The 25,144-nt window shown below is 58.0% G+C and overlaps 1 protein-coding gene across 1 annotated transcript in view; it reads right to left on the reverse strand.

The window, feature by feature from the left end:
- QSOX1 (quiescin Q6 sulfhydryl oxidase 1) overlaps positions 1 to 24,928 on the reverse strand; it is a 30,274-nt gene extending 5,346 nt beyond the window's left edge. Inside the window, exons 1-10 of the mRNA XM_014528323.1 lie at positions 24,837 to 24,928; positions 24,024 to 24,243; positions 16,253 to 16,298; positions 15,668 to 15,770; positions 14,005 to 14,095; positions 11,409 to 11,554; positions 9,771 to 9,905; positions 7,389 to 7,518; positions 4,166 to 4,288; positions 3,301 to 3,448 (exon numbers count right to left, since the gene is read on the reverse strand). Of these exons, the coding sequence (XP_014383809.1) occupies positions 3,301 to 3,448; positions 4,166 to 4,288; positions 7,389 to 7,518; positions 9,771 to 9,905; positions 11,409 to 11,554; positions 14,005 to 14,095; positions 15,668 to 15,770; positions 16,253 to 16,298; positions 24,024 to 24,243; positions 24,837 to 24,928 (1,234 nt within the window). The remainder of the gene's footprint in view (positions 1 to 3,300; positions 3,449 to 4,165; positions 4,289 to 7,388; positions 7,519 to 9,770; positions 9,906 to 11,408; positions 11,555 to 14,004; positions 14,096 to 15,667; positions 15,771 to 16,252; positions 16,299 to 24,023; positions 24,244 to 24,836) is intronic.
- Between the last annotated feature and the right edge of the window lie 216 nt (positions 24,929 to 25,144).

Genomic DNA, 25,144 nt, shown 5'->3' on the forward strand with positions numbered 1-25,144 from the left:
TCCATATACCGGGCTGGAGGCAGGGAAGTGGCCTCAGGCTGCTCCTTCCTGCTGCAAAACCCCCAGCCCTTCAAAAGGCATCTAGTCTCACCCCTCCATCCACTGGGTCATCAGCACGCTGACCCCCACGGCCAGGCCATGTTCCTGGCAGCTTCAGCACCCACACCCAGCCATGCCTTGCCGCTCTCCTCCTCCTGCATCCACCCCAGTCGCCCACCACCCTCTACCTGCGCTGCAGCAGCCTTCACCTCCTCCGCCTGCCAGTCTCCGGACCTCCTCCCTTCTCACCTCCTTTAAGATTTTACTCCTGCAAATATCTTATTTTGTTATTGCATCATCACCTTCTCCCTTAATATGACATCATTCCAACTTCAGTGACGAAATCCCTTCTCTGACCCGTTACACCCCAGTGACTCCCCTATTATCTCCAGTTTCTCCCCTGCTCTTCGTCTTCTCCAGCTCAATCCAACCAGGCCCTTCTCACCACTAAACCACAGACAACTCCTGCCAGAAAGGTCCCCAGCCCAGCGGCACAGGGCACCCACTCGGCTATGTCTCCTTGAATCGCTCTATTGGGGACGCCCTCTTGAGACCTCAGGGGCTGCTCCTTCTTCGTCTCCTTTGCTGGCCCTGCTCTGCGAGCCGAGGCCCAGATGCTGCAGAGCCCAGAGCTCAGGCCTCCGCCCTCTTCTCTGCCCACCCACCATGGGCTCACCCAGTCCTCAGCTTTAACTGTCCCCTGTGTGCTAATGACCACGAGATGTGCATCTCCATCCTGGACCTCTCCCCAGAACCCCAGACTCAACTGTCTACCTCTCCATTCAGATGTCTCATGGGCACTTCCCTGCCCCTCCCTCCGCGTCCACTCCCCATTCCCCACCCCCGCCTCCAGTCTTCCCATTTCTTGGCTCACAGGACCATCATCTGCCACATGTTCAGGTCCAACAACTCCGGGGTCCACCCTGAGTCCTAGATCATGCATATGCTTCACCCAATCCATCTCTGAGTCCCATCAGCTCCACCTCCAATATATCCCCAAGTCCGACCCACTTCCTCCACGTGCACACCTCCAGCTCTGGTCTGGGCCTCCACCGCCTCTCCTGGACTAACCAGAGCCACAGCTTCGGAATCGGCTGCCCTGCCGCCACCTCCCCCACTGCAGCCCACCCTCCACCCGGGAATCCTTCTCAGGCATTGATCATTCGCGTCGTGCCCTGCTTACACTCGCCAAGGGTTCTCGAAATGCTAAACCGGTCCAAACCCCGCGCCCACCTCCTGTCCTGCCTCTCCCTGCAGGCTGCACCACACTGGCCGCCCTCTGGCCTCCCTACATGCCAGACTTGTGCTCTGCACCCTAGTCCTCGGCCGGTGTGACAGGCTGACTAAAACCCCTGTGCTGAAGTCCTAACTCCCGTCCTAACCCCGTGGCTCTATCTGGACACAGGGTCTTTAAAGAGGTGATTATGTTAAATGAGATCATTAGGGTGTGTTGTGTCCTGACTGGTGTCCTTGTAAGAGAGGAAACCTGGACGCAGCCACGCACACAGTGAAGACACAGGGAGGGGATGGCCACCTGCAAACCCAGAAGAGGCCTCAGCAGAAACCGACCCTGCCAACATCTTCACCTTGGACTTCCAGCCTCCAGAACTGTGAGCAATAAACTTCTGTTGGTTAAGCGCCCCCCTATCCCCGCTCCGCCCCGTGTGTGGCACTTGGTCATGGCGGCCTAGCAAACCAATTCGGTCTAGAAGGCTCTCTTCCCAGGTGTCTCACAGCTGCTTCCTGCCCCCATGCAGGTCTCAGCACAGGTCATCTCCCCAGAACAGCCTCCCCCAGCCCCCTCTAAACACAGCAGCCCCTCCCTGGGCCCTCTTGCACCCCACTTGGTTCTGTCCTCTTCACAGCACTCATAACGGAATGGTCTATTGTGTGTTTACTGTCGTTTACTCCCACCTGAATACTGTCCCCTTGGGACAGGGACTTCCACCTCGTACCGCTGTGCCCAGCGCTGTGGCAGGGCCCGGCACGTGGGAGACAGTCCGTAAACACTGGCTGACAGTGATGGCTGGCTGTCCCCACGCCCGGCAGCTCCCCTAGTCCCCTCTGTCTCTGTTGGGGAGGGGATGCTCTTCCTTCCTAGCTCAACTCCTGCTCTTCTGTAAACACAGTATCAATGGAGCCACTGGAAAATGGAGTTGGAGCTGCCATCCCAGAGGAGCTGCCGTGCCCGTCTTAGGCCTCAAATCTCTGGAATGGGCTTAAAGCAACATTATGTCTCAAGGAACTGCTTGCAAATATGACAAAAAAACAAAGCAAAGACATGACTACTGTGCCGATGGCTCCCAGACTGGAAATTAAAAAGCTTCTTTAGAATTAGCATCTCTATGTTGGCTGATCTGCACCAACAGAAATGCCTCCTTCACGGATGTAACTGTTCCCCTTCCCGTCCTCAAAAATGCTCCCTAATCAGCACATACTTGGGTTTCTACCCGAATCAGTGCTTCCCAAATAGGTATTCTTTTCATCCTTTTTAAAAAATCTCAAATAAGTGCTTGTTGCCGCTCCCTTTGGCCTGTTATTTTTAGGTTAACACAACTCACCCCACTTACCCTTCCCGACAGGGGGAGCACCTCCTTTCTCTCCGAACATCCTTCTCGCCCCCCCTGCTTGGCTCCTGGCCCTGGCCCACTCCACCTCCCACCTGTCCCACCGTCCACCCAGAGCAGGGACTGTCTCTTTTCCACCTCCGCCTCCTCCAGGCTGAGCCAGGGCCTGACATAACCCTGGTCCCCGGTAAACGTGGACTGGACTGGACTTAGCCACCCTTTTGGTCGCTAGGCGGAGGGGTGAGGCAGGCGGGCCGTGGAGCGCAGCTGCAGCTGCACAGTTTGGGGAGGGATCAGGACGGGAGGGGCGAGGTGTCCCCCAGCTTCCCCTAGGAAATGACTTTTCAGTGGGAAGCAAAAAAACTGTTCAAAGCACACGGTATCAGCCATGTAAACTGTGAAACAGACGCAGTTCTTTTCTTTATAGGAGTATAGAAGATGGAACCACTCGTTTTTCACGAAGACTGAAAACGAAGCAAGCTTATGGCTCCACGGAAGCCAGGGAGAAGCCTGAGGCCCGAGTTTGTGGGGCACCATCCCAGAGCAGGGGCAGGACGGGGTGGCTCCTCCAGGTCCCCCCATGGTCCCATGCTGGTTGTATCAGAATCCCCTAAAGAGGGGCCTGCAGCGGGGAGCCAGTGGAGGCAGGACAGGGCCAGGCTGAGGCCTGGGGGTGCACAGGCCCCGAACTCACCTGTTTCTTGAGAACGATCGACATTTTGCCGTGTTGCCTGCACGGTCAGGAAGTGGAAGAGGACCCACAGGGAGCAGGGAAAGCCCCGAAAATGTGGCTCGCTCCCCTGGCAGCCGACCCAGTTCACCTTCTTGGCAATCACAACGCCCTAAGGGACACAGATGAATGTGAGTGCACACACGGAGAAGAGAAAGGATGGAGATGGGAAGGGAAGCTTCCAGGAGACCAGAAGGTCTGCTCACAGCCCTACGACAAATGAGCTCCCTCTCTCAGGCCACCACCTCGAGGGTGGCATTTCCCTTCCTCTGGCCACACCCCCCAAAGGAGCATCAGAGCTGAAAAGCTGTGACGCAGATCAAGTCGAATGCTTATTCTAGTTTCAACTTCTCCATCTGTAAAACGAGGGGCTGGTCATGGAGGTTTACTGTCCAGCCTTGACATCCTCCAAGTCTGTATGGCTTTGCCCTCTGCTGGCTGCCCTGGCCCACCTTCACAAACAGCGGCGTGAGCGGCGCCCCCCGGGAGCTTGGAGGCCACAGGGGGCAGCTGTTAAAAATGGTCACAACCAGTGTCTCCCAATCGCTTTTAAATCCCAACCCAACCATGTATGGGCTTAGACGAGTGACTTCGCCTCAGTTTCTTCATCTGCTAAATGGGGATAATACCCACCTTCAATTAATGTTGGGGGGTTAAGATATGCATGTAAAGAGCTCGATAGTAACTTACTAATGATCAATGGGAAGACCCAACCAAGGTCACTGATTCCTTCCTGAATGCAAATGGTAGAGGTCAGAGGTCAGCGCTACCCCTCCACTCCCACAGTCACAGAGATGGGAGAGGATCTTCCACTGCTGCCCCGACTCACCTCCTTCCTGTTTTCCAGGGCAGTCTGAAAGAAACCGTAGGGAATTTTCTTCCTCTGCTGCTTCTGGAGCCAGTCGTTGACGGAGTGCAGGAAGTTCTGGACCAAGGGCTGGCCGGGGAAGTACTAGGGGAGAAACAAGTGCAAGACGGAGGTGAGACACCATCCCCCAGGGGCCCCCAGCCCCGGGGTGGGGGGCAAAGTGGGCCAAGGCGGGAAAACATTCTGCCTAAGACACAGATGTGGCTCCTCACCACCCTGGCTCTGGGCACCTGGTGAGGGGAGGAGGAAGGGTGGGGGGAGGAGACAGGCTGGAAGTGGGGCTGCGCCCTGAAGGCCGCCTCCTCCCGAGGCTGGGGCTCCTGTGTGGACCCCCGACCGCACGCTGCCACGGGGCAGAGGGCTGCTGGGACCCTGGGGACCTTGCACAGGGCAGCTGACTGGCTGACTGACCGACCGGCCGGGCGAGGCTGGCAAACAGCCTTTCATCTGTATTCCACACTGCCAGTGAGGCCGAGGCCGCCCACGGGCTCATAGCCAAGATCCCAATCTTGATGGCAACTCCCAGTAGTCTCTGAGGAACACGAAAAGCTGCTCTGACAAAAAGTCAGCTCAAATCTGATTAGTATCAGCGCTTTAAAGCCACAGGGACCCCGGGGAGGAGGACAGATATGTGTGTGCGTGCGAGTGCCTGTGCACAAATGCACGGGGGCCGGGGCAGGAGTGAGGGGCACAGCTGAGCAGGTCAGGACGACGACACCGGGAAGCCCGCAGAGGACAATTCGAGCAAAGAGGACCATGTGAGAGAGGAAAGGTTCTGGAGATCGGAAGGATCATAAACAGAAAAACCTGCCAACCGGCCAGTCTTCTGGGAAAACCATTCCCTAATCTTATCAGCCCTCCTGGTCGGACACGTCCCCCGAGGGAGGAGAACCGGGAAGAACCCTGGGCTCGGACACGCTGCCTCTCGCTCAGCTCACACAAGCTCTGGCTCTCAGCACAGATTTACAGCTTCAAGTCAGCATCCCTCCCTGACCTTTGCCCGACATCCGGACTTGGAACCTTCCGCCCGCTAAGGCCAGGGTGTCAGGAGGGAGGATGAATTAAGGGGCTCTGGGCGACAGGGAGGCACCCTCTCTGCTGAGAGCAGGGAAACCCTGGTGACCACACGCCACCCAGTGGCCAATCCTGCCAGACACTCATGTGAGAGAGCAGGGATCGCCCCAGCTCAGGCGGGCAGGGGCAGGGGCAGGGGCAGGGGCGATAAGAGTGCCTCCCACCAGGCACAGCGGGGCTGAGGCAGAGGGAGCACTGCGGCCCTCCATGCTCTCGGTGCCCCATGCACGTGGGGGGTGAGGGCTTGGGTTGGATGACATGTGGGTGCAAGTCTCAGCTCGGCCGCCCACTGGCTGGAGGGCCTGGGACAGGGTGTTTTCCTCCCTGGGCCTTCCTCCCCTCCCTGAGATGGGATCCCCACCCTGTGGTTTGCTATGAGAATTACAAAGGAGCTAATACACAAAGAGCACTTCGCAGAGACGGGCACCCTGTCCGAGCTCACGAAACGGTAGCTGCTGCTATCATCACTGCGCAGGATGAAGCTGCCCACAGAAGTGCAGGACCAAAATACTCTGCAGTCTCCAGGGATGTCTCCAGGGGATGTGGGCCAGCTCAGCCGGGCTCCCCTCTGTGCCAAGGCCAGCCCTGTCCTCTCTGAGCCCTGGCTTCGGGGTGGGGGGGGGCGTCCTTGATCCCAAACTCATTCCCAGCTCCTGCTGAGGGCGGGGGCTCAGCCCGTGCCATCGAGAGGGTGCTGTTTAAGCCTCTGCCCGGCTCCAGCATTTCCTGGGACCCATTCTTCCCCTCTGGCTGCAAGCAGTCCCCCTGGGGCCAAACAAGACATAATTTCCCTGGTCGGTCCTTTGTGGAAGACCAGGCTGGGGTGAGGGGTGCTCTTCTCTTTCTGAGCGACGCCTGCGAAGCACCCTGGGTGTCAGGTGGGCAGCACACAGAGCCACCCAGGACGTTCTGCCTGACTCTCTGGGCCAGCCACCCCAGGCCTCAGCGACTTGGGGACCCAGCAGCTCACAGGGCCTCGGAGGAAAGGCCTCTCTTATCAGAATGGGCTGGAGAACAGGGCTCCGCGTTGGGGGGACCTCAGGCAGGGCCAAGGGTTGTCTTCCCTGGGACGGTAACAGCACTGTGATAAGCCCTGGTGACCTCACGGGCCCTCCGTGTAATCACATGGGCGCGACTAAGCCCAGGGAGCGGAAGGCCAGGCCGGCCAGGTGGGCAGAGGGACCAGACCGGCAGGCAGTTCCCGAGGGAGAGGTGCAGTCACTCCCAGAGGTGACAGCCCCGGCTGCCCGCAGACCTGCCCCCAGAAGCTCAGACCTGGCGCCCAGGGCTGAGGGTGCTGAGTCAGCGGTCAGGCTCTGAAGGGGACTGGAGCGCGGATCTGACTCAGCAGCCCTCAGCGGCCAGAGCCAGGGGTTGAAGTAGGGCACATGGCAGATACGGAACCAGAGAGGACACAGGGAGGGAGCAGCAGGCAGGTGCAGAGGGAAGAGGCAGCCCACATCCCACCTGCAGAGGAGCAAGGAGCATGGCAGAAGGCACAGGCTCTGGAGCCCGACTGCTCAGTTCACATCCCGTCACACCTCCTCCTGCCCGGGAGGTGGGGAGGCCTCGGGCAAGGCTCCTGAGCATCCTGGGCCCCTTAGCTGGGAGCGACACTCTCCACCCTGCAGCCACGTGTGCCTGGCACACATCAGGTCCTCCGTTTGTAGCAGCTACATCTCAGGGAGTGGCCTCGTGGGCAGGAAGAAGGCCCGGCTAGGGCTTGGCACCTGGGTCTGGCTCTGCTCAGTGTCTGGGAGGGCACAGGCGATTCAGAGGAGGCTTCATTCCCTCACTGCGGCGCCCACGGGTCCCGCTTCCCAGTGACCATGGCAGGCAGTGAGGCCACGCTCCAGGGTTACACCTGAAGCCGCTGGGAAATCCCTGGACATCTGGCCCGTCCCACCCACGCCCCTGCCCCTGCACAGGGCTGTCCCTGGCAGTGCGGGCTGGCGGGCATGGCTGAGGCTGCAGGGCAGCAGCCCATGGTGGCCTAGAACAGCCGTGGGGTCAGATGTCCAGCCAGACCATGCGCTCCCGAGGGAGGGGCCGGGCTGCGTGCGCACTGACCCTCGGGGAGCTGCACAGATGTCGGCCAGGGCCCGCTCACCTGCGCCAGGACTGCCACAAACTTTTTCAGGGCCACCAGGCGCTGCCCCTCCAGGAGGGAAAACTTGCCCACTTCCACCCGCAGGATGTAGTGCAGTGCGGATTCCAGGTCAGCCATGTAGATCTTGGAGCTGAGGACCCAGGGCGGGCAGAGAGAGAAAGGGGTGTTAGCCACGGGGCTGGCGGGGAGGAGGCCCAGGGCTAAAGGGAGAGACAGGAAGGCCACCACTGATGGTCCCAGAGTCCTGTAAGCTGGCTCTGGCCTCTGCCAGTAACTGTGGCCTTGGGTGTTTTATTTAATGTCTGTGAGCCTCAATTCCTCATCTGTACGATGGGATAATAAACTGCTCACAGGTAGGCAGCTGCGGGGATGAAATAAAAACACAAATATGTACCCCCAGCAGCTCCGGGCATGGAGCAGGGGTTCCCCTCTGCGGCCCAGGGCCAGCCCTCCCATGACTCACTAAAGGCATCTCACCCCGGCCACTAGAGGAAGGTAGAGTTTTATTCTCAGTTCTGAACAAAGACCCTGAGGGACAGATAGACAGTCCCACACAATGTGGCTCTGAAAGGGCTGGGCACGGCGGGGCGGGCAGGGCTCCATTCACATCTCCTGGCTGACCCAGCCGGGGAGGCTGCAGGCTCCAAGCTGGTTGCTCTACCCTGGGGCCCAGACACTCACTGGGGTCTGGGCTCAGGGTGCTGACGGGCAGGGCTCCTCGAGTGCTGGCTGCTTCTCCAGCCGCCTCCTGAGACCTGAGTCCTGGCCTCAGTTCTACAGGGAGCTACCCCTTGGGCCTCAGGGTCACCCCACCCCCTAGGGTTGTAAGGAGCCAACAAGGTCAGCTCACGGGGGGTGGGGGGCGCGGGGGGCACTGTGACCACCTGCACCTGACTCTCGTGGAGTCTCCTGTCTGCTCCACGTGGTGTCCCTGCCTCAGTTTACCTCTCCAGCCTTACGTTCTGCCTGAGGAGCGGCCTCATGACTGAGAGGGAGAATGCACGGACGGTGCCGGGCACAGAGCCTGGCACACGAGGCCAGTGAGTGCCACCTAGGCCCACCCCATGCTGAGTAATCACAATGTGGACGTCATGACGACCATTCCCACCTGTTCGTGTCTCTTTCCTTCTCCCGATTTACTAAAATCCTCTCCGTCGGCACTTTCCACCCTTGAAGTCCCCGAGGCTGGGGTGCCAATTCCTCCTGCAAGTCAGATGGCCTTTCCCCCGTTCCCTCACGCAGCCCCCTTCCTAATGCGCTTGGTTTGCCGCTGGGTGTCGGCACAAGAGGTTGACAGCTTGTCCCCCTGCCCCCAAAGCAGGAATTCTACCACAAGAGCGGAGTCTTTCTAAAAATAAAACCATCGTGACTGACTCGGTATGTTTTTCTGACTTGGAATATAGCTAGAAAACCTTATGAAAATAAGCGTAAAATGAGCCCACGTTCTGTTTTGCCTTTCACGAATTGCTTTCACTGGGAAGAAAATGATGTTAAATTGGGGCTGTCCTGGAAGATTCTGGATGTGTGGCACTCGCGGTTCCAGGCCCCTCCCTTGGGCAGTATTTGGCTCTTGTTACCTCTGGGGTGCAGAGAGAAGAGTAGCTTTCTCCTGCTTACACCTGTGCGCAAAGACACAGGCCACCGCCACGTGCAGTGAGCTCCCCGCCTGGCCGTGTGGCTCAGGTGGCTGGGCGTCATCTGTGCACCGAAAGGTTGCGGGTTTGATTCTCGGTTGCAGGCTTAATCCTCGGTGGGAGGGCGTGCAGGAGGCAGCCAATCAATTTCTCTCTCACATTGATGTTTCTCTCCCTCTCCCTCTCCCTTCCTCTCTTTCTAAAAGTCAATTTAAAAATCTTTTTTTTTTAAAGTAGTGAGCTCCCGACACCAGAACATTCAAGTGAAGTTGGTGCCTTCCTAGAAGGAAGCTGGGGAGGGACTGCGTGGGCCGGACTCCAGCTGCCAGTACATCTGCAGTCACACTGCCTCGCACGCAGCAGCCCTCAAAACAACTTGCTGCCCTGACCGGTTTGGCTCAGTGGATAGGGCGTCGGCCTGCGGCTTGCCGAAGAAACCACTGCCTGGGTGGAGGGCTGGTTTGGAGGGCAAGGACGATCTTTCCAAGCCGATTCTACTTGTTTTTAAAGAGAGTTAAGCTTCAGAAATGTGGGTATTGGGAAGTATTCATTCCATCGCAGGATACAAGGAAATGCTGCTGCTCACACATCCAGGGCTCTCCTGGGAGCCCCCAAAGGCCACGGGGGTCGGGGCTAGGATGGCATGTGCTCATCCCATGACAAGGAACAGGGTGTGGTATGAAGGGGGTGTCTGTGAGCAGAGGGAAGGCTGGGGTGGGGAAGGGTGAGGAAAACGGAGTGGCCTTACCGGTCTGCAACTTTCCACGCGGTGGGAGCGACCGTATTCGCAGTGATTGGCGGAACCGTGGTCTGGGCAGCCTCCCGGGTGGCCCCAGCGAACCTCTGCAGGTAATTGGTATAGAAGGACCTGGATTCCATAAGCCTGCGAGGAGAGAGCGCCACGGAGGAGAGGCGGTGAGTACAGACACACAGAACCCAGAGCCAACTCACGGCAGGAGCGGAGGCAGGGGCTCATGGGACAGAATGTTCACCAAGAAATAGCTGAACTCGGTTCAGTCTCAGCCACAGTGAGGTCAAAGCCGGGCACCTATGCCTCACTTTCACCTTCCTATTCACTGTTCACGCTGATGACAAATCCTATGTGCAAACGCAGCTCGCCTGCCCTGAGAGGCGGTGGGCCGAGCACCTCGGGCCAGTGGTCCTGCCCAGGGATAGGACGACACCTTCCCGAGACCAAAGGTGCCAAGTGGCGCTGACCGCAAGGAAGCTGCTGCTCACACACTTGCTCTGAGGAGCCAGAGGGGACACTGCTCCCCAAGGAAGTCACGGAAGTTTCAGAGGTGATTTTTAAAAACAAGCAACAACAAATAAACCAGGAACATGCTCAGATCCTTTAGATTTTTCTCTCTCTCCTGATAGAGAGGGGCTCACAGGGGAGGCGGTGTCCCCTGGCCCGGGCCCGGGGAGGGCGGCTGAGAGGACAGTGGCAGTGTGAGGGGACCCTAGGGGAGCTGGCATCGGGAAGCATTGCTTTCCACTCCGCCGACCTGGCCCGATGTTTATCAATGAGCAGATGGCTCGGAAGCAGCGTCGTCACAAACAATTTTCCCCTCCACCAGCTCCCAGTGAGGAAACAATGCCCTCCCCCCGCCAGTACGGGAGCTTTCTGGGCCTGTGCAGAGAAGGCGTCCCTCCTGTCCCCTCCCCCACCTCATCAGAGCGCTCTGACACCCTCTGGCCCAGGCTGCCTGGTGATCGGGCCAGCGGGGCAAGTGGCCGCCCTGCCCAGCCTCAGCGCAGGGTGGCACTAATGGCCCAGAGGGACAGCTCACTGGGCACCTCCAGCGAGCCTTGATCTCCTGGCCCTCGAGCTCCTGCTGGCAGGGCCAGGCCGACATCAATCATCTGCCCAGGGAGGGCACCGAGGCACCATCTGGCGCCATTTAACGGGCCATTCAGCAGCGGCAGCCTGACAGGGGCTGAGGGTGGCCTGATTGTTTTCTCTTGGCATTTTGGAACTGGCTATTGTCTGGCTCCTAATGAACTTTTCTGCAATTAGGAAACCAAAGGGAGGGAGGGTCAGGCATACTTGAGTGTCTGCCAGGCCTGCAGCCTGCCAACGCGTCTGTCTGGACAGAGGCGGGAGGACAGGGGCAGGGCTGCGGTGGGGACGGTGCCGAAGCACCACGCTGGGCGTGCCTGGGGCCTGCGGCCCGACGCCTGGGCCAGGGTCTAAGGCAGCCTTCTGGGCCCCACACGGTCCCACTCCCACAGGCAGACGTCGGCTTCTGGCCTGGCCATGGGCTCCTCGGAAGGTTCCCAGGGGAGGAACTGTCAGCCCCCGAGAAAGGCCGGCAGGCTCTCCGAGCAGGAAGAAGGGATGGGCACAGGGAAGGAGGAGACTGGGAGGAAAGACCACACTCACACAGGAACCCGGGAGGCAGAGCCGTTCCGAAACAGCAGGTAGCAAGACGGGAAGTCGGTGACGCCAAACTTGCTCACCACGTCGCCCTCCGTGTTGAGGACCCTGCGCACCGCAATGCCTTCGCGCTGGGACAGGTCCAGAATCACCTGCAGAGACAGTCAGACAGCTGGGGCCACGCTACGGGGCAGAGGGAGCCCTGACGCGCACCTGGGTGGCAGCGACATCCACTCTACACCTTTCAAATGACAGACTATTGTGATGAGCCAAAGTCTCCGGCCACCAACCAAATGCACCCCAGAGGTAACAAGAGCCAAATACTGCCCAAGGGAGGGGCCTGGAACCGCGAGTGCCACACATCCAGAATCTTCCAGGACAGCCCCAATTTAACATCATTTTCTTCCCAGTGAAAGCAATTCGTGAAAGGCAAAACAGAACGTGGGCTCATTTTACGCTTATTTTCATAAGGTTTTCTAGCTATATTCCAAGTCAGAAAAACATACCGAGTCAGTCATGATGGTTTTATCTTTAGAAAGAAATAGGAAGGGGAACAAGGATATTAGCTAACATCTATTGAGCATGTGTTATGTGCTGTATATAGGCTGCTTCATTTAATCTTCAAAATAACCCTATGCAACAGGAACGATCAGCAAACCAGGCTGCCTGGATTGGAACCCTGGTCCCACTGGCTTCAACCTCTCCCTGACTCAATTTCCTGACTTGCAGAATTATAACAACAATACCAGCTTTAGGGGATTGAATAGGTTAATTTTATAAACGTGCTCATGACAATGACTAGCAAATAGTAGGTACTGTAAGCATTCATTTAAAAATAAATAAATAAAGAATCTATTGTAGATGAAGAAACGGAGGCTTAAAGGTGAACTGTGTTTCCAGGTCACACAGCCAGGGAGCGCCATCGAGCTGCAAAGCCTGCCCCCCCCCCCGCCACTGCTCAGAAGAATCCCCATCCCTGAGCACCTCTCCATGGACAGGCTGCAGGGGCCCTGTTCCTGGTTACTCTGGGGAATTGGGGGAAAGGGAGAAGAGCTGATCCCAATGAACATTTATCCATCACTTGCATGTGACAGGCATGACCCCCGGCCTGGACTGGGAGCCCGGGAGGGTCAGGCATGTCTCCACACAGCTCCCCGTGCTTCCCTTCTCAGGGCAAAGGGCCTGGAGACAACGCAGAGCTCTCGCTGAGCTTGATGAGTGTCAGGAGGAAAGCCACTCACAGCCAACAGCGGTGCTGACCTGCGCCCCACCCCCCTCACATCTCTTCCGTCCCCGGGCGCTGCCCTGGCACCTCTCCCATGCACTGGCCCGTCCCACCTTTGCGTCTGGAGGACCCGCACGTGGCCTAGTCCACGAGCCAGCGGCGGGAAGGACAGCTCTGCATTAGGCCAGGGGACTGGATCTTCACCCCACACCCACTCGGTGCCAGCCACGCATCCGGGCCCTTTTCCTAAACTGCCTCAGTTGACTTTCCCAACAATCCTCTGAAGAAAGGCAATTATCACTGCTTCACCGACAGGGAAATGCGGCTCAGAACAGCTGAGCAACTTGATCACGACGTATCATGTACGTGATGGAGTGGAACTGCAAACCTGCCTGGTTCTGTAACTGCCTCCCCTGTGAGGGACCCCACTTCCTCATGAAGGACTGCGTGATCTCTGATGTTATCCACCCCCCTCCCCCCCAATATATTTCACTCCAATTCTACGGGGATGAGAGGAGGGCCAGTGTGGAGACGACACGGGCTCTGGAGGCAGGCAGAGCCGGTTCAAAAAGCCTGTGCTGCAGTCGATGGCTGTGTGATCTTCGACATGGTACATGCTCGCCATTGTTAATCGTGAAGATTAGCGACTCTGTGTGCCAGCATCCAATCCAACGCTCAATAAACTGCAGGTCTTATCGAGGTTGGTTTCGATGAAGGAGATAAACACAGACGCAGGGCACGTGACATACAGGATGGTCAGTGACAGTGTATTAACTTGGTACGGTGACAGAGGTAACTAGACTTATTGTGATTATTTAAAAATGTATACAAATGTCAACTCACTGTGTTGTATACTTGAAGCTAATATAATATTGCATGTCGATCACACTTCGATTAAAAAAGAAAAAGAAAAATATACAAAGGATTTAAAACAGAAAGATCCAGCTGCTGCACTTCCCGTTTCTCCCAGCAGGGGTCAGGCCCGTGCTGGGTTCATAAGTGAGACATGAATGAGACCCAAGAATTTGGGGGACAGCCCTGCTCCTGAACTCATTGGGCTCTCCCCCAAGGGCTATCCAGGAGTTACAAGGACCCTGAGGGCAGCTCACCTCTCTACCCAGGTAGGAGCCTTTCTTTTCTGCATGTCGATCACACTTCGATTAAAAAAGAAAAAGAAAAATATATACAAAGGTTTTAAAACAGAAAGATCCAGCTGCTGCACTTCCCGTTTCTCCCAGCAGGGGTCAGGCCCGTGCTGGGTTCATAAGTGAGACATGAATGAGACCCAAGAATTTGGGGGACAGCCCTGCTCCTGAACTCATTGGGCTCTCCCCCAAGGGCTATCCAGGAGTTACAAGGACCCTGAGGGCAGCTCACCTCTCTACCCAGGTAGGAGCCTTTCTTTTCAAAGATCAGGGCCAGGCACTCTTCGTCGTTTCTGGCAAAGAACCCATCGATCTCCTCCAGCCTGCAAGAGACAAGGCGGCAGTCACTCCACAGCTGGTGGGAAAGAAGCCGAAGTGCTGGTGACCCAGCGGACACTGGGCGACAAATACAGCCACACCAACCTCCTCTACTCAAGGCTTCATGGAGGTCACCCCCCGCCTGCGCTCCAGGGGTGTGGGGGGTAAACCAAACCCTTAGTCTCAAAGGACGGTGCCCCTTACCTAACCCTGGCTCTTCATCTCACCCACCCGGCGGGTTTGCTTTGCCATCCTGTCTCTTTAAGAGTCAGGAGGGAGTAGGGGTGGTCTGGGGAGGAGGATGGGAAGGGACACCTGGAGACCATTGTCTCTATGTTCTGGGTAAGGCCCAGGCTTAGTGAATATGGATTCTGTTGGTTCCCTAGGAGACTGGAGATTAGTACCCATCAGAGACAAGCCTGGGTCGGTGGCAAGTCACTACCGACAGGGGGATGTGCCCCTTCCTCTCCTCGAGAAGCATAAGAAAGGAACCGGAGAACCAGAGAGTCCTTGGTACGGGAGCCCGCACACGCTATCTAATCCAACCTCCTTACTTTAAGACGAGGAAACTGAGGCCCAGAGCATAGGCGGAAATTAATAAGGTGGCAAATTTTATTATGTCCCCAAATCGGAGAAATAAGCTACCGATTATTTTCATAACTCAAAGTTCAACCGAAAATAAACGCCACAAACAAAAATGATTTGTCTCCTAGCTCTACTTAAGAGCAGAACATCATCACACATGCCTAAGAGGCCGCAGGTGAGATGGCACGGGGAGGGGGGCTACATCTTCCTGTTACCCCCAACCTAGTTCCCGCCACTGGTGATGTGGTGATCACCTCAAAACAGAAGGCACAGCGTGGGGCCAGCGCTGGCGCCCAGCCCAGCGACAGCACAAACGGGTATGCCAGAGTGGGGGGGCCAGAGTGTACCCCAGTCAGCGGGTGGAAAAAGGTGCGGCTCTGGCCCCCGCCTCTCGGGCACATCCGTTTGTGCTGTCGCTGGGCAGGGCTCCAGCACTGGTCCCCGTGTTCCATGGGGTGTTGCCCTAACTGGCCACAGAGAGGAACACATGTAGGTTGACAACTGCACCTACAAACCCAACGCACATGACTCCTCATTTTCCCTAAGTCCCCCTCCTCCGGGGGCCTCACGGACACCCTGGACCCAGCGTGTAGTCTTGGTGTGGTTTGGGTCCCAGGAGGCACCCATGCCAAGCCGGGACCCTGCTCCTTACTTCTTCCATTTCTCAATGACCGTGTCTCTGTCTCTCATTTTCTCACATCCCTCGTGGTGCATTTTCAGCACCTCATTTTCTTAGAAAAGGGGCAATCCTGGAAGCCTGCCTGGAACGCAGATACAGGCCACCAGCCCCCAGGCCTGACCCTCGGCAGTACAGGGAGCAGAGTCTCACCCCACCCCAGTCACAGCCACTGCTCAGAAAAAACAATCACCTTCACTTTCCAGGCACCAGGAAGAACCAATCTGGGTCCCCTCCCTGCGATCCCCACCGCCCTCTCGCCTCTAGGCCTGTGGTCCTGGCCCACACGGCACCGAGCCCGCCCCGTCCCCAGTACCCGGTCGGCTCCAGTGGAGGACAGGCAGGGGGCCACGTGGCTCCATGGGTCTCCAGGGCGTCAATGAGCCTCTCCCGCAGCGTCTGCATGTCAGCTCCAGCCACTGTGAAGGAAGACAGACACGGGAGGGGCGTGAGGAGAGCAGAGGGGATCCAGCGCCCCCGTCAGCTTCACCCCCAGAAACAAAGGGCCCAGGAAGAGCAGAGCATGTCAGGCCTGCTCTGTACTCACAGCCCTGCGCTACGCAAGGGGACTCCTCCCTCAGACCCGAGTCCCTCCTGTCAGGCCCGCACTTCTGATGCCAACCCCTGACATTTAGGGAGATTCTGGGAACACGGGACCCTCCCCGCTCCCAGGACCCTGGATGGACCAATATGGAAGGGCTTGCCAGCCTCTCTGCTCAAAGGCACCTTCCAGCCGGGCTGGAAGGACAGGTGGAAAACACAAATGCGGCTTTCCGCCGGGGAACTCCTCACTCTGCAGACCTGGCTGCGCTTTTGTCCCAGCAGAAACCCCGGTACAGAGGGAGGCAGGAGAGGAAGACGTCACCAACGCCCACAGGCCAACGGCGGCCTGGACACCCACCTGCCAACGTCGCTCCAGGGCCACTCTTGGAAAAGGCCTTGAAGAACTGGAAACAAACACACAGGCAGAGTCAGTGAGTGGCAGGTGCGGCTGAGGGCAAACGGGGTGCCTCCGGGAGCTGCGTTCAGACCCAGCTGCTCACGAAACTGGCGGCTCTGGGCAAAGAACCTAAGTTGGTGAGGGCCCGTTTCTTCATGTGGAAAAGCCGATGGAGCTGGACACAGACTTCCTTCCCCACTATCCTCGCACCCAACCCCTAACCCACAGCCAGAGGCACCGAGGGAGGCTGGAGGCAGCCGCCCACACGCTTGACGGCAGGTGGACGGGCTCACAAAGCCCCAGAGCCAGCACGAACGGCCGGGAAGATGTGCTGCATGAACGAATAGGAAGACCACTGCTACTCTCCCTTGCAGACCCATCTGACAACATGAAGTGAAGTGAGGTCAGACACGCCCTGGAATTGTCAGCCGCCCGCGGAGGCCATCTGTCCTTGTCCCTGATCTTGGAAAAGGGGGTGGAGGCTGCTGTCTCTGTCCACTCAACTCCCCCCCTGGCTCAGCCGACGCCCCACGTTCGGTCCTGCTGAAGGGTGGACCGGAGCCTCTGAAGAAACAGGTCTTGTAACAGACAGACCAATTGGACTCACACCTTTGCCCTTTTCCCATTTACATGACACTCCAGGCCCAGTCTGTCACTCCTGGGTGAGAGGACAGACAGACAGACAGAAGTAAGAGAGCAGAGAGCGGCCAGGAAGTGCTGCCAACAGCCACGGAACTGCTGGGAAAGAGCCCACGGGCCGGGAAGAGGACATCTCCTGAGGTCTCTAACCTCGGGGCCACTTGTGAACACCTTTGGCCTCTGCCTCCAACAGAGTGGCCAGCTGGCCTTGCCCCAGGCTGGTGGCAGAGCGCGGCCCCTGCTGCACGCTGGCTGTGTGGGCAGTCATTAACCTCTATGAACCGACATCTTTACAGCGAGGATGACACCATATACCATGAAGAACTGCTGTGAGGAGTCAGTGATAATACCTCTAAAGAGCTCAGTACGGTGCCCGGGAAATACAGTAAAGGGGTCACGAAATGTCATCATCATCCCTCCCCTTGTTCCTGCCTCTTAAACACCAGGTGAGAAAATGAATGGAAACTTTCACTCTGGGTGAGAACCACCCACTGCCACCTGCCACGCATAGCTCCGTGTTCCTCATGGAGTTCTTTGCAGCGACTGAACACCTTTGGAATTAACAAAATCACACGTTAGCCTGACCCTGGTAAAAACGATCGCGAGTGTCTTGGACTGTGACATGAGAGCAAATAGGAAAGCGTGTGCAGGCATTTAGGGCTGACGTGGTCTCTCACAAAACGCACCTCTCTGTGGTCCGGGTGTCACACACAGGAACCCCGAGGCTGATCCTTACAGCTGTGGTTTCCATGGCGACAGCACCCCATTATGTACAGACAGACCAGACCCCGGCTTGCTGCACAGGCAGAAGACACTCCTGACACCGCGAAGCCTGACACCCCTGGCTTTCCCAGGGCTACAGCTGGCATTTTCGGTGGCGGCAAAGTAGCACAGTAACTTCCTCACCACCAGCAGGTTACCAGGTGCTTATGAGAAGAGGCGGGCATTACCTCCATCAAAAGGCAGCCTCCCGGACCTTCTGAAGGCCCAGCCACAGGCGGGCGTGGAGTCAGACAGGAGCTGGGGTTAGCGAGAGTGACCCAGGGGGACGCAGGGACTCCAGGGAAGGGCTCACTGCCTTCCCGGCACCTCTGTGCTCCGCGCCCCCCCCCACCCCGCCCCTTCCCTTCTGTCCTCAGACGCTCCCATCCACCTAGTCCTAGAACAATGTCACCTTGAGCTCCTTAGGAACTTTTCCTGTTAATTAATCTTCCCTCTTTCCCCCTTTTCCGCCAGCTTCTCCCCTATGCCTAACAGATGCATGCAGATCCTCCTAATCAAAGCTGTTGTGGGCTTTTTTAAAGAGAAAGGACCGGAGGGGAAGGAGCATGGGAACAGAGAGCGGCCTGCCTTCCTCCCCCAGTTCCCTCCCCCAGTTCCGCACGGCCTGGTCCCCTGCAGCCAAAGCTCCAGCCCGAATCCGCTTCGCTCCTCCCACTTCCCTTCTCCCTTCGTGCCCAGGACCAGCCGCTGTGGTGCGCTCAGCGGACTGGACCACCTCTGCCAGTCCAGCGGCCTTCCTGCTCCCGCTGCAGTGTCAGAGCTATCGCTGCCTACCTCCCCCATGGCCAGGGTTTGCCATTTTTGTGCCACCTTTTCCTGACACTCTCCTCCTTTGCCTTCATTCAGGTCACCACCCTCCCTCGTTTGCCTGACACGGACCAGGCCTTCTTGGCCACCTTCACGACCTTCCCCTCGCCCTTGTCCCAGTCTCGCCCTTGACTTCGCTCCGGGGCCGCAGCCCTCGCCATGCCCTGCCCACCGTCTCTCCCACAGCCACAGGTCAGATTAAGACGCTCTTCTGTTTACAAACCCAGGGAGGCATCGTCACAAACGAGGGGCTCTACCTGCGCTCCTGAATGAATGAATGAACGAACCCACGAGTGAAGGAACAAACAAACCTGAGTGTCCCCCTCGCCAACGTCATCTCCTTTGTCTCAGTGATTTACAATCTGACCCCTCTGCTCAGGTCCTCCAGGTCCTAGACTTCTGCTTCTTCCTGGTGCCCTCCACACAGGGGTCGGGCAACGCCCCCCTTTCTAAGACTGAGTCACCCCTCCCCCAACCTGTTTCTCCACCTCTGTTCCTACCTCACCCAGTGACCGTCCTCCTCGCGTCGCCCAGCCCAGCACTGCCCTCCCCCACAACCCCTCATCCAGTCGGCTGACAAGTTCTGAGGACTTGACCTTCGTGAACCCTCCTCAACAGTCCTCTAGGCCAGCCGCCTTGTCCGGACCAGGGCCGGCCCCCGAGCTCCTGGCCTGCTGTGACAGTCCGTCCCGGTCCTCACTTCCTTTGAAGTTTTAACATGCTCAGTCTTTTCATTCCCCAACCATCTTCCTCTGCCACTTCGCTAACTCCCCTCAGGCACAATTCTGGTCTGGCGCGTCACCCCTCCAATCTCTCCCGACTCCTCACTGCCAATGGATCATGCCCAGCTCACCACATCCGAGACCTTCCAGGACCTGACCCCAGACTTAGCTCCCACTGCCCCCCATTCCCTACACTTCAGCTTCAATGGATTTCAACCTGAACTTCCCACCCACCCGCCTGCCCACCTTCCTGACTGGGGGGGGCAGGACTGCCAATGGCTAGTTCATCTCTGCCAGCCCCATTGGGCGGGCACAGTGTCCGGGACATGGAAGTTACTCAGAAGACATCTGTTCAGTTAAACTGAGGATCTCTGCCCTTTGATCACCTTGGAGGCTCATGTAAAAGTCTCAGTAAAATCTAGTCCGGGCACATTTTTGCCCTCTTATTAAATCAGCTGTGGGAGGCGTGTGCCCTGCCCAAGGGAAACCACCGCACGCTGCGGAAACAGGCAATTAGGGCTCCAGCGGCGAGTTTTCTTTTCTCCAGGAGCACCCGGCCCCTCTCCTTCCGTCGCTTTACACGGGAGCGTCTGTGGTCCTCAACCTCGGAGCCCCTGGAAGACCCCCGCATCTCCCCGAAGGCAGGAGACCTGCTGGCCCTGGAGACCAGCTGGCATCGGGCAGACCTTTCCCAACCTAACCAGGTGCAACTGCCTTCTGAGGACAAAACAGGGTGGGGAGAAAGCACACTTTCTAGGGGTGACCATCAACTGCGTGGAATCCAAGCTTTTAGAACACGTTTTAAGAAATATAACTGAGTCCCCAAATACCTTAAGGCGAGCCCAGAGGCTCTGCAAGCATAACCATTCCTCTGTTGTGGACAGTTAGTGGAGGAGATGGCGGAAGGGCAGGTGACTGCTGAGTGAGGGCCCCTCTCCTTTTTCCCGAGAGGGGCAGGTGACACCTTTCTGAGTCCTGTCCCTGCCGACATCACACCTCTAGCAAGAGCCACATAAGGTAACGGCCCAGACTCCATCCGACCGGTGTCCACACTCCCAGCCTTGAATGCAAGGACCCGCCACGACTGGGCTCCCCGCTTCCTGGCATGACCTCAGCCCTGCACGGGAGCCCCGCTCCGGCCAGACCAGTCTTCTCAGCACACCACATCCTTCCCACACGGGCCTTGGCCCTCCCCTCCCACCCTGCCCACACTCCTCTCTCCTAGCCCGACCCCACCCGTCCTTCCGCACCAAGCAGAGCTCCCCTCTCGCAGGAAACCCTCTCTGATACTCGAGGGGAAGAGCTCAGTGAGCCAGCACAGCCCCAGCATTCGCTGCCCACAGACCACCCACTGCCTGGCAACTTGATGGTGAGCTCTGTGTCCCCGTGGGCAGGACCTTCGTGTCCGGCCTCTCGGGTTCCTGGCCATGTCCACATGCCTGGCCTCTCCCACAACGGTGAGCGCAGTGCTGTGCACCCGGCAAACACTCACGCAACAGCTGCTGATGGGCAGACCGCCTCCAGTGCAGTGCCCACCGAGGAGCCACCACGAGGCCCAGGGGCAACGGGAGGGAAGACAGCCAGCGTTTAGCGAACACCAAGTAACACTACAGTGTCCCAGCACCTTCACACGGAAGACCTCATTTCACACTTGGCAACAACCTATTAGGTAGGTATTATCATCCCACTTTTACCGACAGGGAAACCGAGACCTGTGGCGGGGGCACTCCCAAGTCACACATGGTAAGCAATGGAGCCATGTCTGTTATCTCCTCGAATCTTGCAAAGGGGAGACTTCTGTCCTCTCCCACCCCGGTGCTGCTGGTCCCTGTCATCTTGATCCCACCAGGCCTTTGGCCACAAAGGGTCCTGGTCCATTACGTACTGAGGGGCAGCCCTGCGCCCATGGCAAAGCCCTTTCCCCCCAGAAGTCCCAGCCTCTGTCCAGGTGCCAAGCACCACCCAGAACCTGCTGGGAACCAGTCCCTCCCTGCACTTTTGTTTTCTTCCAGCTGGGCTCCAGCTCCCGTCTGCTGGGCCCGCCCGGCAGCGCCAGGTGTTTGCTAAACAGGCTGGGCTGGTGGAAGCTCAGTTTGCTCATGGTGACAAAGGGCAGGAGGCAGAGGAAAGAGACGATGACACATGGGACAACGACCTGTCACTGGGGGTGGCCGGACTCTTGGGTGGGCCTGTCCCCATCCCATCAGGAACTCGCTCTTCCCCTCTTCAACCCGTGTCCTTCTCTTGGTGCCCTCACAGCCTTGGAGGGTAGGATTAAGGACAGCTCCAGTCCCAGGTGGCAGCAGACAGGGCGACCGGGCTATCTCTGGCCGTTCGCCAGCTGGGCCGACCGCTAGGGTCTGCCCCTCTTTCTAGGGCACAAAGACACGCTGCCCACAGGCACACCGAGCTCTCACTGGCCAGAATCTCTGCAGATCGGGAATCGTTGGAGTAGTGTTTTCCAAACACTGAAAGCAAACTAGCCGTCAGTTGTAAAGTCAATTTAGTGAGTCACAGTATTTTTTAAAAAAATAAGCAGAACAGCCCAGCCAGTGTGGCTCAGTGGTTGAGTGTCGACCATGAACCACGGTTCGATTCCCAGGCAGGGCACATGCCCAAGTTGCAGGCTCCATCCCCAATGGGGGGCATACAGGAAGCAGCCAATTGATGAGTCTCTCTCATCACTGATGCTTCTCTCTCTCTCTGCCTCTCCTTTCCTCTTTGAAATCAATAACAAATAAAAACATACAGAACAGAAAGGATCAGTGTGTACAGCACTTAGAAGAGTGTTTCATGAAACATGTGTTTCTGTGATAACAGAAACCACCTCTGGGTCTCGGTTAATGTGCACCCCTCACTGCAGGTCACACGAGCAATGTCTGGACGCCTCTGCTCAGGGCCTTAGAGCAGAGACCCGCCAGGAGCTCGACCCACGGGCGCCCTGAACTAGAGCCCCAAGCTCGGGGCACCGAGCGCTCTCCTTGCCGAAACTGACCTGCGGGCTCCTCGGGAGAGGCAGGGAGGTCACACCACTGCCTCCGGGGCTCTTGAGAAATGGGCACGTGACTACCGGCCTGGCCACCCAGGTGCTGCCCGCGTGGAGGCAGGGGAAGGTCAGGGCCTTGGCTGGCACAGCCAGCTGGGCGGTTAAGGAGATGATTAATCACTCGAGGCATTCGGGCTGCGTGCGCTGCGTGACCTGGGTAGGCATCGAGGAGCTGTTAGATGTCCTGGCTGGCTGGCCGCCTCCTTCACACCCACTGAGCCCAGCCTCTCCCAGGCAGAAACAGAAAGCCCACGAGCCAGGCCCCACAGAACCCCCACAGGGTGTCTTGACCTGGCCACGGTGCCAAGGCCAGGCCCTTTCCCTGTGTCGAGGCCCCACACCCCGATCCCGGGAGGACTCCCTGCTGCCTCGCTGGCTCCCACAGCTCCCACAGGGCTGCGCACCCTGGCTCAGCAGGGAACAGAGTGGCCCGTCCTCTCCCTTGGAACAATTTTCACTATTTTCAGTTACATATCTTGGAGCCAAGGAGAGGGCATGGCCCTGCCAGGGAGGTCTTTTAACTGGAAAGGGATGATTTACGAGCAATCTCTCTGCTGCCACCTCTAAATGACAGGGCCGGAGCTGCTGGCTCACCACGCTGTTCCCCGGACCAGCCTGGCCTCAGTGACCAGGGGCTCGGCCTTGACCCTAAGTGGTCACAGCAGCGTGAAGAGAGCTCCATGGCCGTGGAAACCCTGAACCCCGGGGAACAGAAAGGTCGCATGGAGTCCGAGCTGGACATGGCTGGAGCCTGGGCCTGGCTTCCCAGATGAACGGAGTAATTAGGCTGAGCTGTGGCTCCCGGTTCTGCTGGGAACGCGAAGCCCCTGAGCGCAGAGATAGCTGGTTCCGGGGTCAGAGTCCTTTTGTGATGATTGTTAGTGGCTTTAGAGGAAACTGCTTTTCTAGATGCCGTTGCGGTGGGAGGAGGCTGACTATTTAGAGCTGGAGCTAGAGAGACAGAGGTTCGGTTCCAGCCTCGGCCTGCGCCCTGGGGAGGGTGCTAAGTAGATCTGGACAGCCTTGCTGCTCTGGGCTCTCAGGCCTCCCGATGAGAGCCCTGGACGGTGTTCAGACGTTAGTGGCTGGCTGGTGGGCAAGGCCTTGGCTACTCTGAGCCAGAGCTGTGGTGACGGTGCCGGGCCCCCGTGTGCTGGGTGTGCCACCAGCCTCCTGTGACGTGATGGAGATCCCTGCCACCCAAGGCATTCTGGCATTGTGACCGTGGGGTGAGGCTGCCCTGACAAGTCACTTCCGAGCTACTGGGGTTCAAGGCACTTGTCTGATGAAGATGAGGCTTGCCCATGTCTCTGGGGGACCATTGGGCCACCTGAGTCTGATCCTGCCACAGACGAGTCAGCGCCTGAACCCTGGTTTTCTAGGGTTAGATCAGACCTCCAAAGCTAGGCAGTCAGGAGGGAGAGGAACTGGGAGGAGGCCCCTGGGGGCTGGGAGCTCTCACCAGCCCAGGGGGTGGTAATGTCTTCACAGCTGAAATCTGCCCACCCCCACGCCCCCCACACAGCCCCCTTCCCTTATAAAGGGGACTTGCCAGACTACGTGAACTTCTTTCTTTCCTGCCTCCTAACTCACATTCCTTTCTGCCTTTTACAGGTGTCTCAGCGGCTGGGATTTAAACAGACCAGGAGCATCAGAGAAGCTCAGAGCTAGCAGCCGCTCCCCCTCCACACCCCCACCCGGCCCCCAGGCCCGCTCCTCGCTCCCCGTCACGCACCCTCACGGTCGGGAAGCCGGCGATGTTGAAGTCTCTGCAGACTGCGCTGTTGGTCTCGTCAGCACAGTCCAGGGCAGCGAGGTTCAGCGCCGGCCTCCAGTCTGCAAGGACAGAAACAGCCAGAGAAGGAAGAGGGGCTGGCACCTCTGCCTGCTCACCTCCCCCGTGCAACACCCACCCCCACCAACCCCCAAAGCCCTTACGAGAAAGACCCCCCTTCCTCAGAAAAGACCCTCTGATACAGTCAGGTGATGCATTTAGCTTGTGCTTAGGACACAGTTAAGCAGCACAAGCAATGCTGTCTTGTGATGGCATCTGTGTTCCCCCTAACTGGGGGAGGGGGCTGAAGGGAGATGGGGGCTGAAGGGAGATGGCCTCTATAGAGGACCAGTTCCAGAAGGGCGGAGAACACGCCTCAGGAAGTTTGAAATTTCCCAGGAGACCCTTGGAGACGTTTTTGACCAGAGGAACTGGCACTCAGCCCAGCTTGGGGGTGGGGTGGGTGGGTGTGGGACGCAAGGTGCTGGGGACCGGCTCCCCAGCCAGAGAGGGAGGCAGGAAGTCCGGGGAGGAGGGGGAGGCACAGGGAATCTAGGAACCACAGGGAAAGAGCCCTGAGGTCAGAGTCCGGAAGGAGATTAACAGCTGCCCAGCATCAGGCCCCAGGCTGCAAGTCCTCATAACTTACTGGCAGAGAGAATGATGGCACCGTCCTGGGCCACAGCCCAGGATCTGGGAAACAGAAAACAAACTCATCTACCAGGCAGGCCTCCAGAGCTCCGATCAAGGTCAAGGTGCCCCTTAAACACCCACCGAAGTTCCCCGTTACTACGAGGCTGCTCCGCTGGAAGGCGAGATCCATGTGAAGCCACAGGAAGGCCGAGGTGGCGACGGGCTGGCGCCATGCCGTGCCGTCTGTTAGATCCCTAAAGGAGTTTGGGCACAGGAGGCCCTGCCCTGGGGACTAAGCATGGGCCTGGCAGGAAAGGTGGAAACTGAGTGGAACCTCGACAGCCAGTCCAGCTGACGGAACCGAGCGAGCAACACGAGAAGCAGTGGGTTGGGACCCTCTGAGGGAGACCAGATGGCTGGAGAAGAGGCGCAGGGGCCCTGGGAGTGCT

This window comes from Myotis brandtii, unplaced genomic scaffold (genome assembly GCF_000412655.1).
Source record: "Myotis brandtii unplaced genomic scaffold, ASM41265v1 scaffold630, whole genome shotgun sequence".
Taxonomy (NCBI): domain Eukaryota; kingdom Metazoa; phylum Chordata; class Mammalia; order Chiroptera; family Vespertilionidae; genus Myotis; species Myotis brandtii.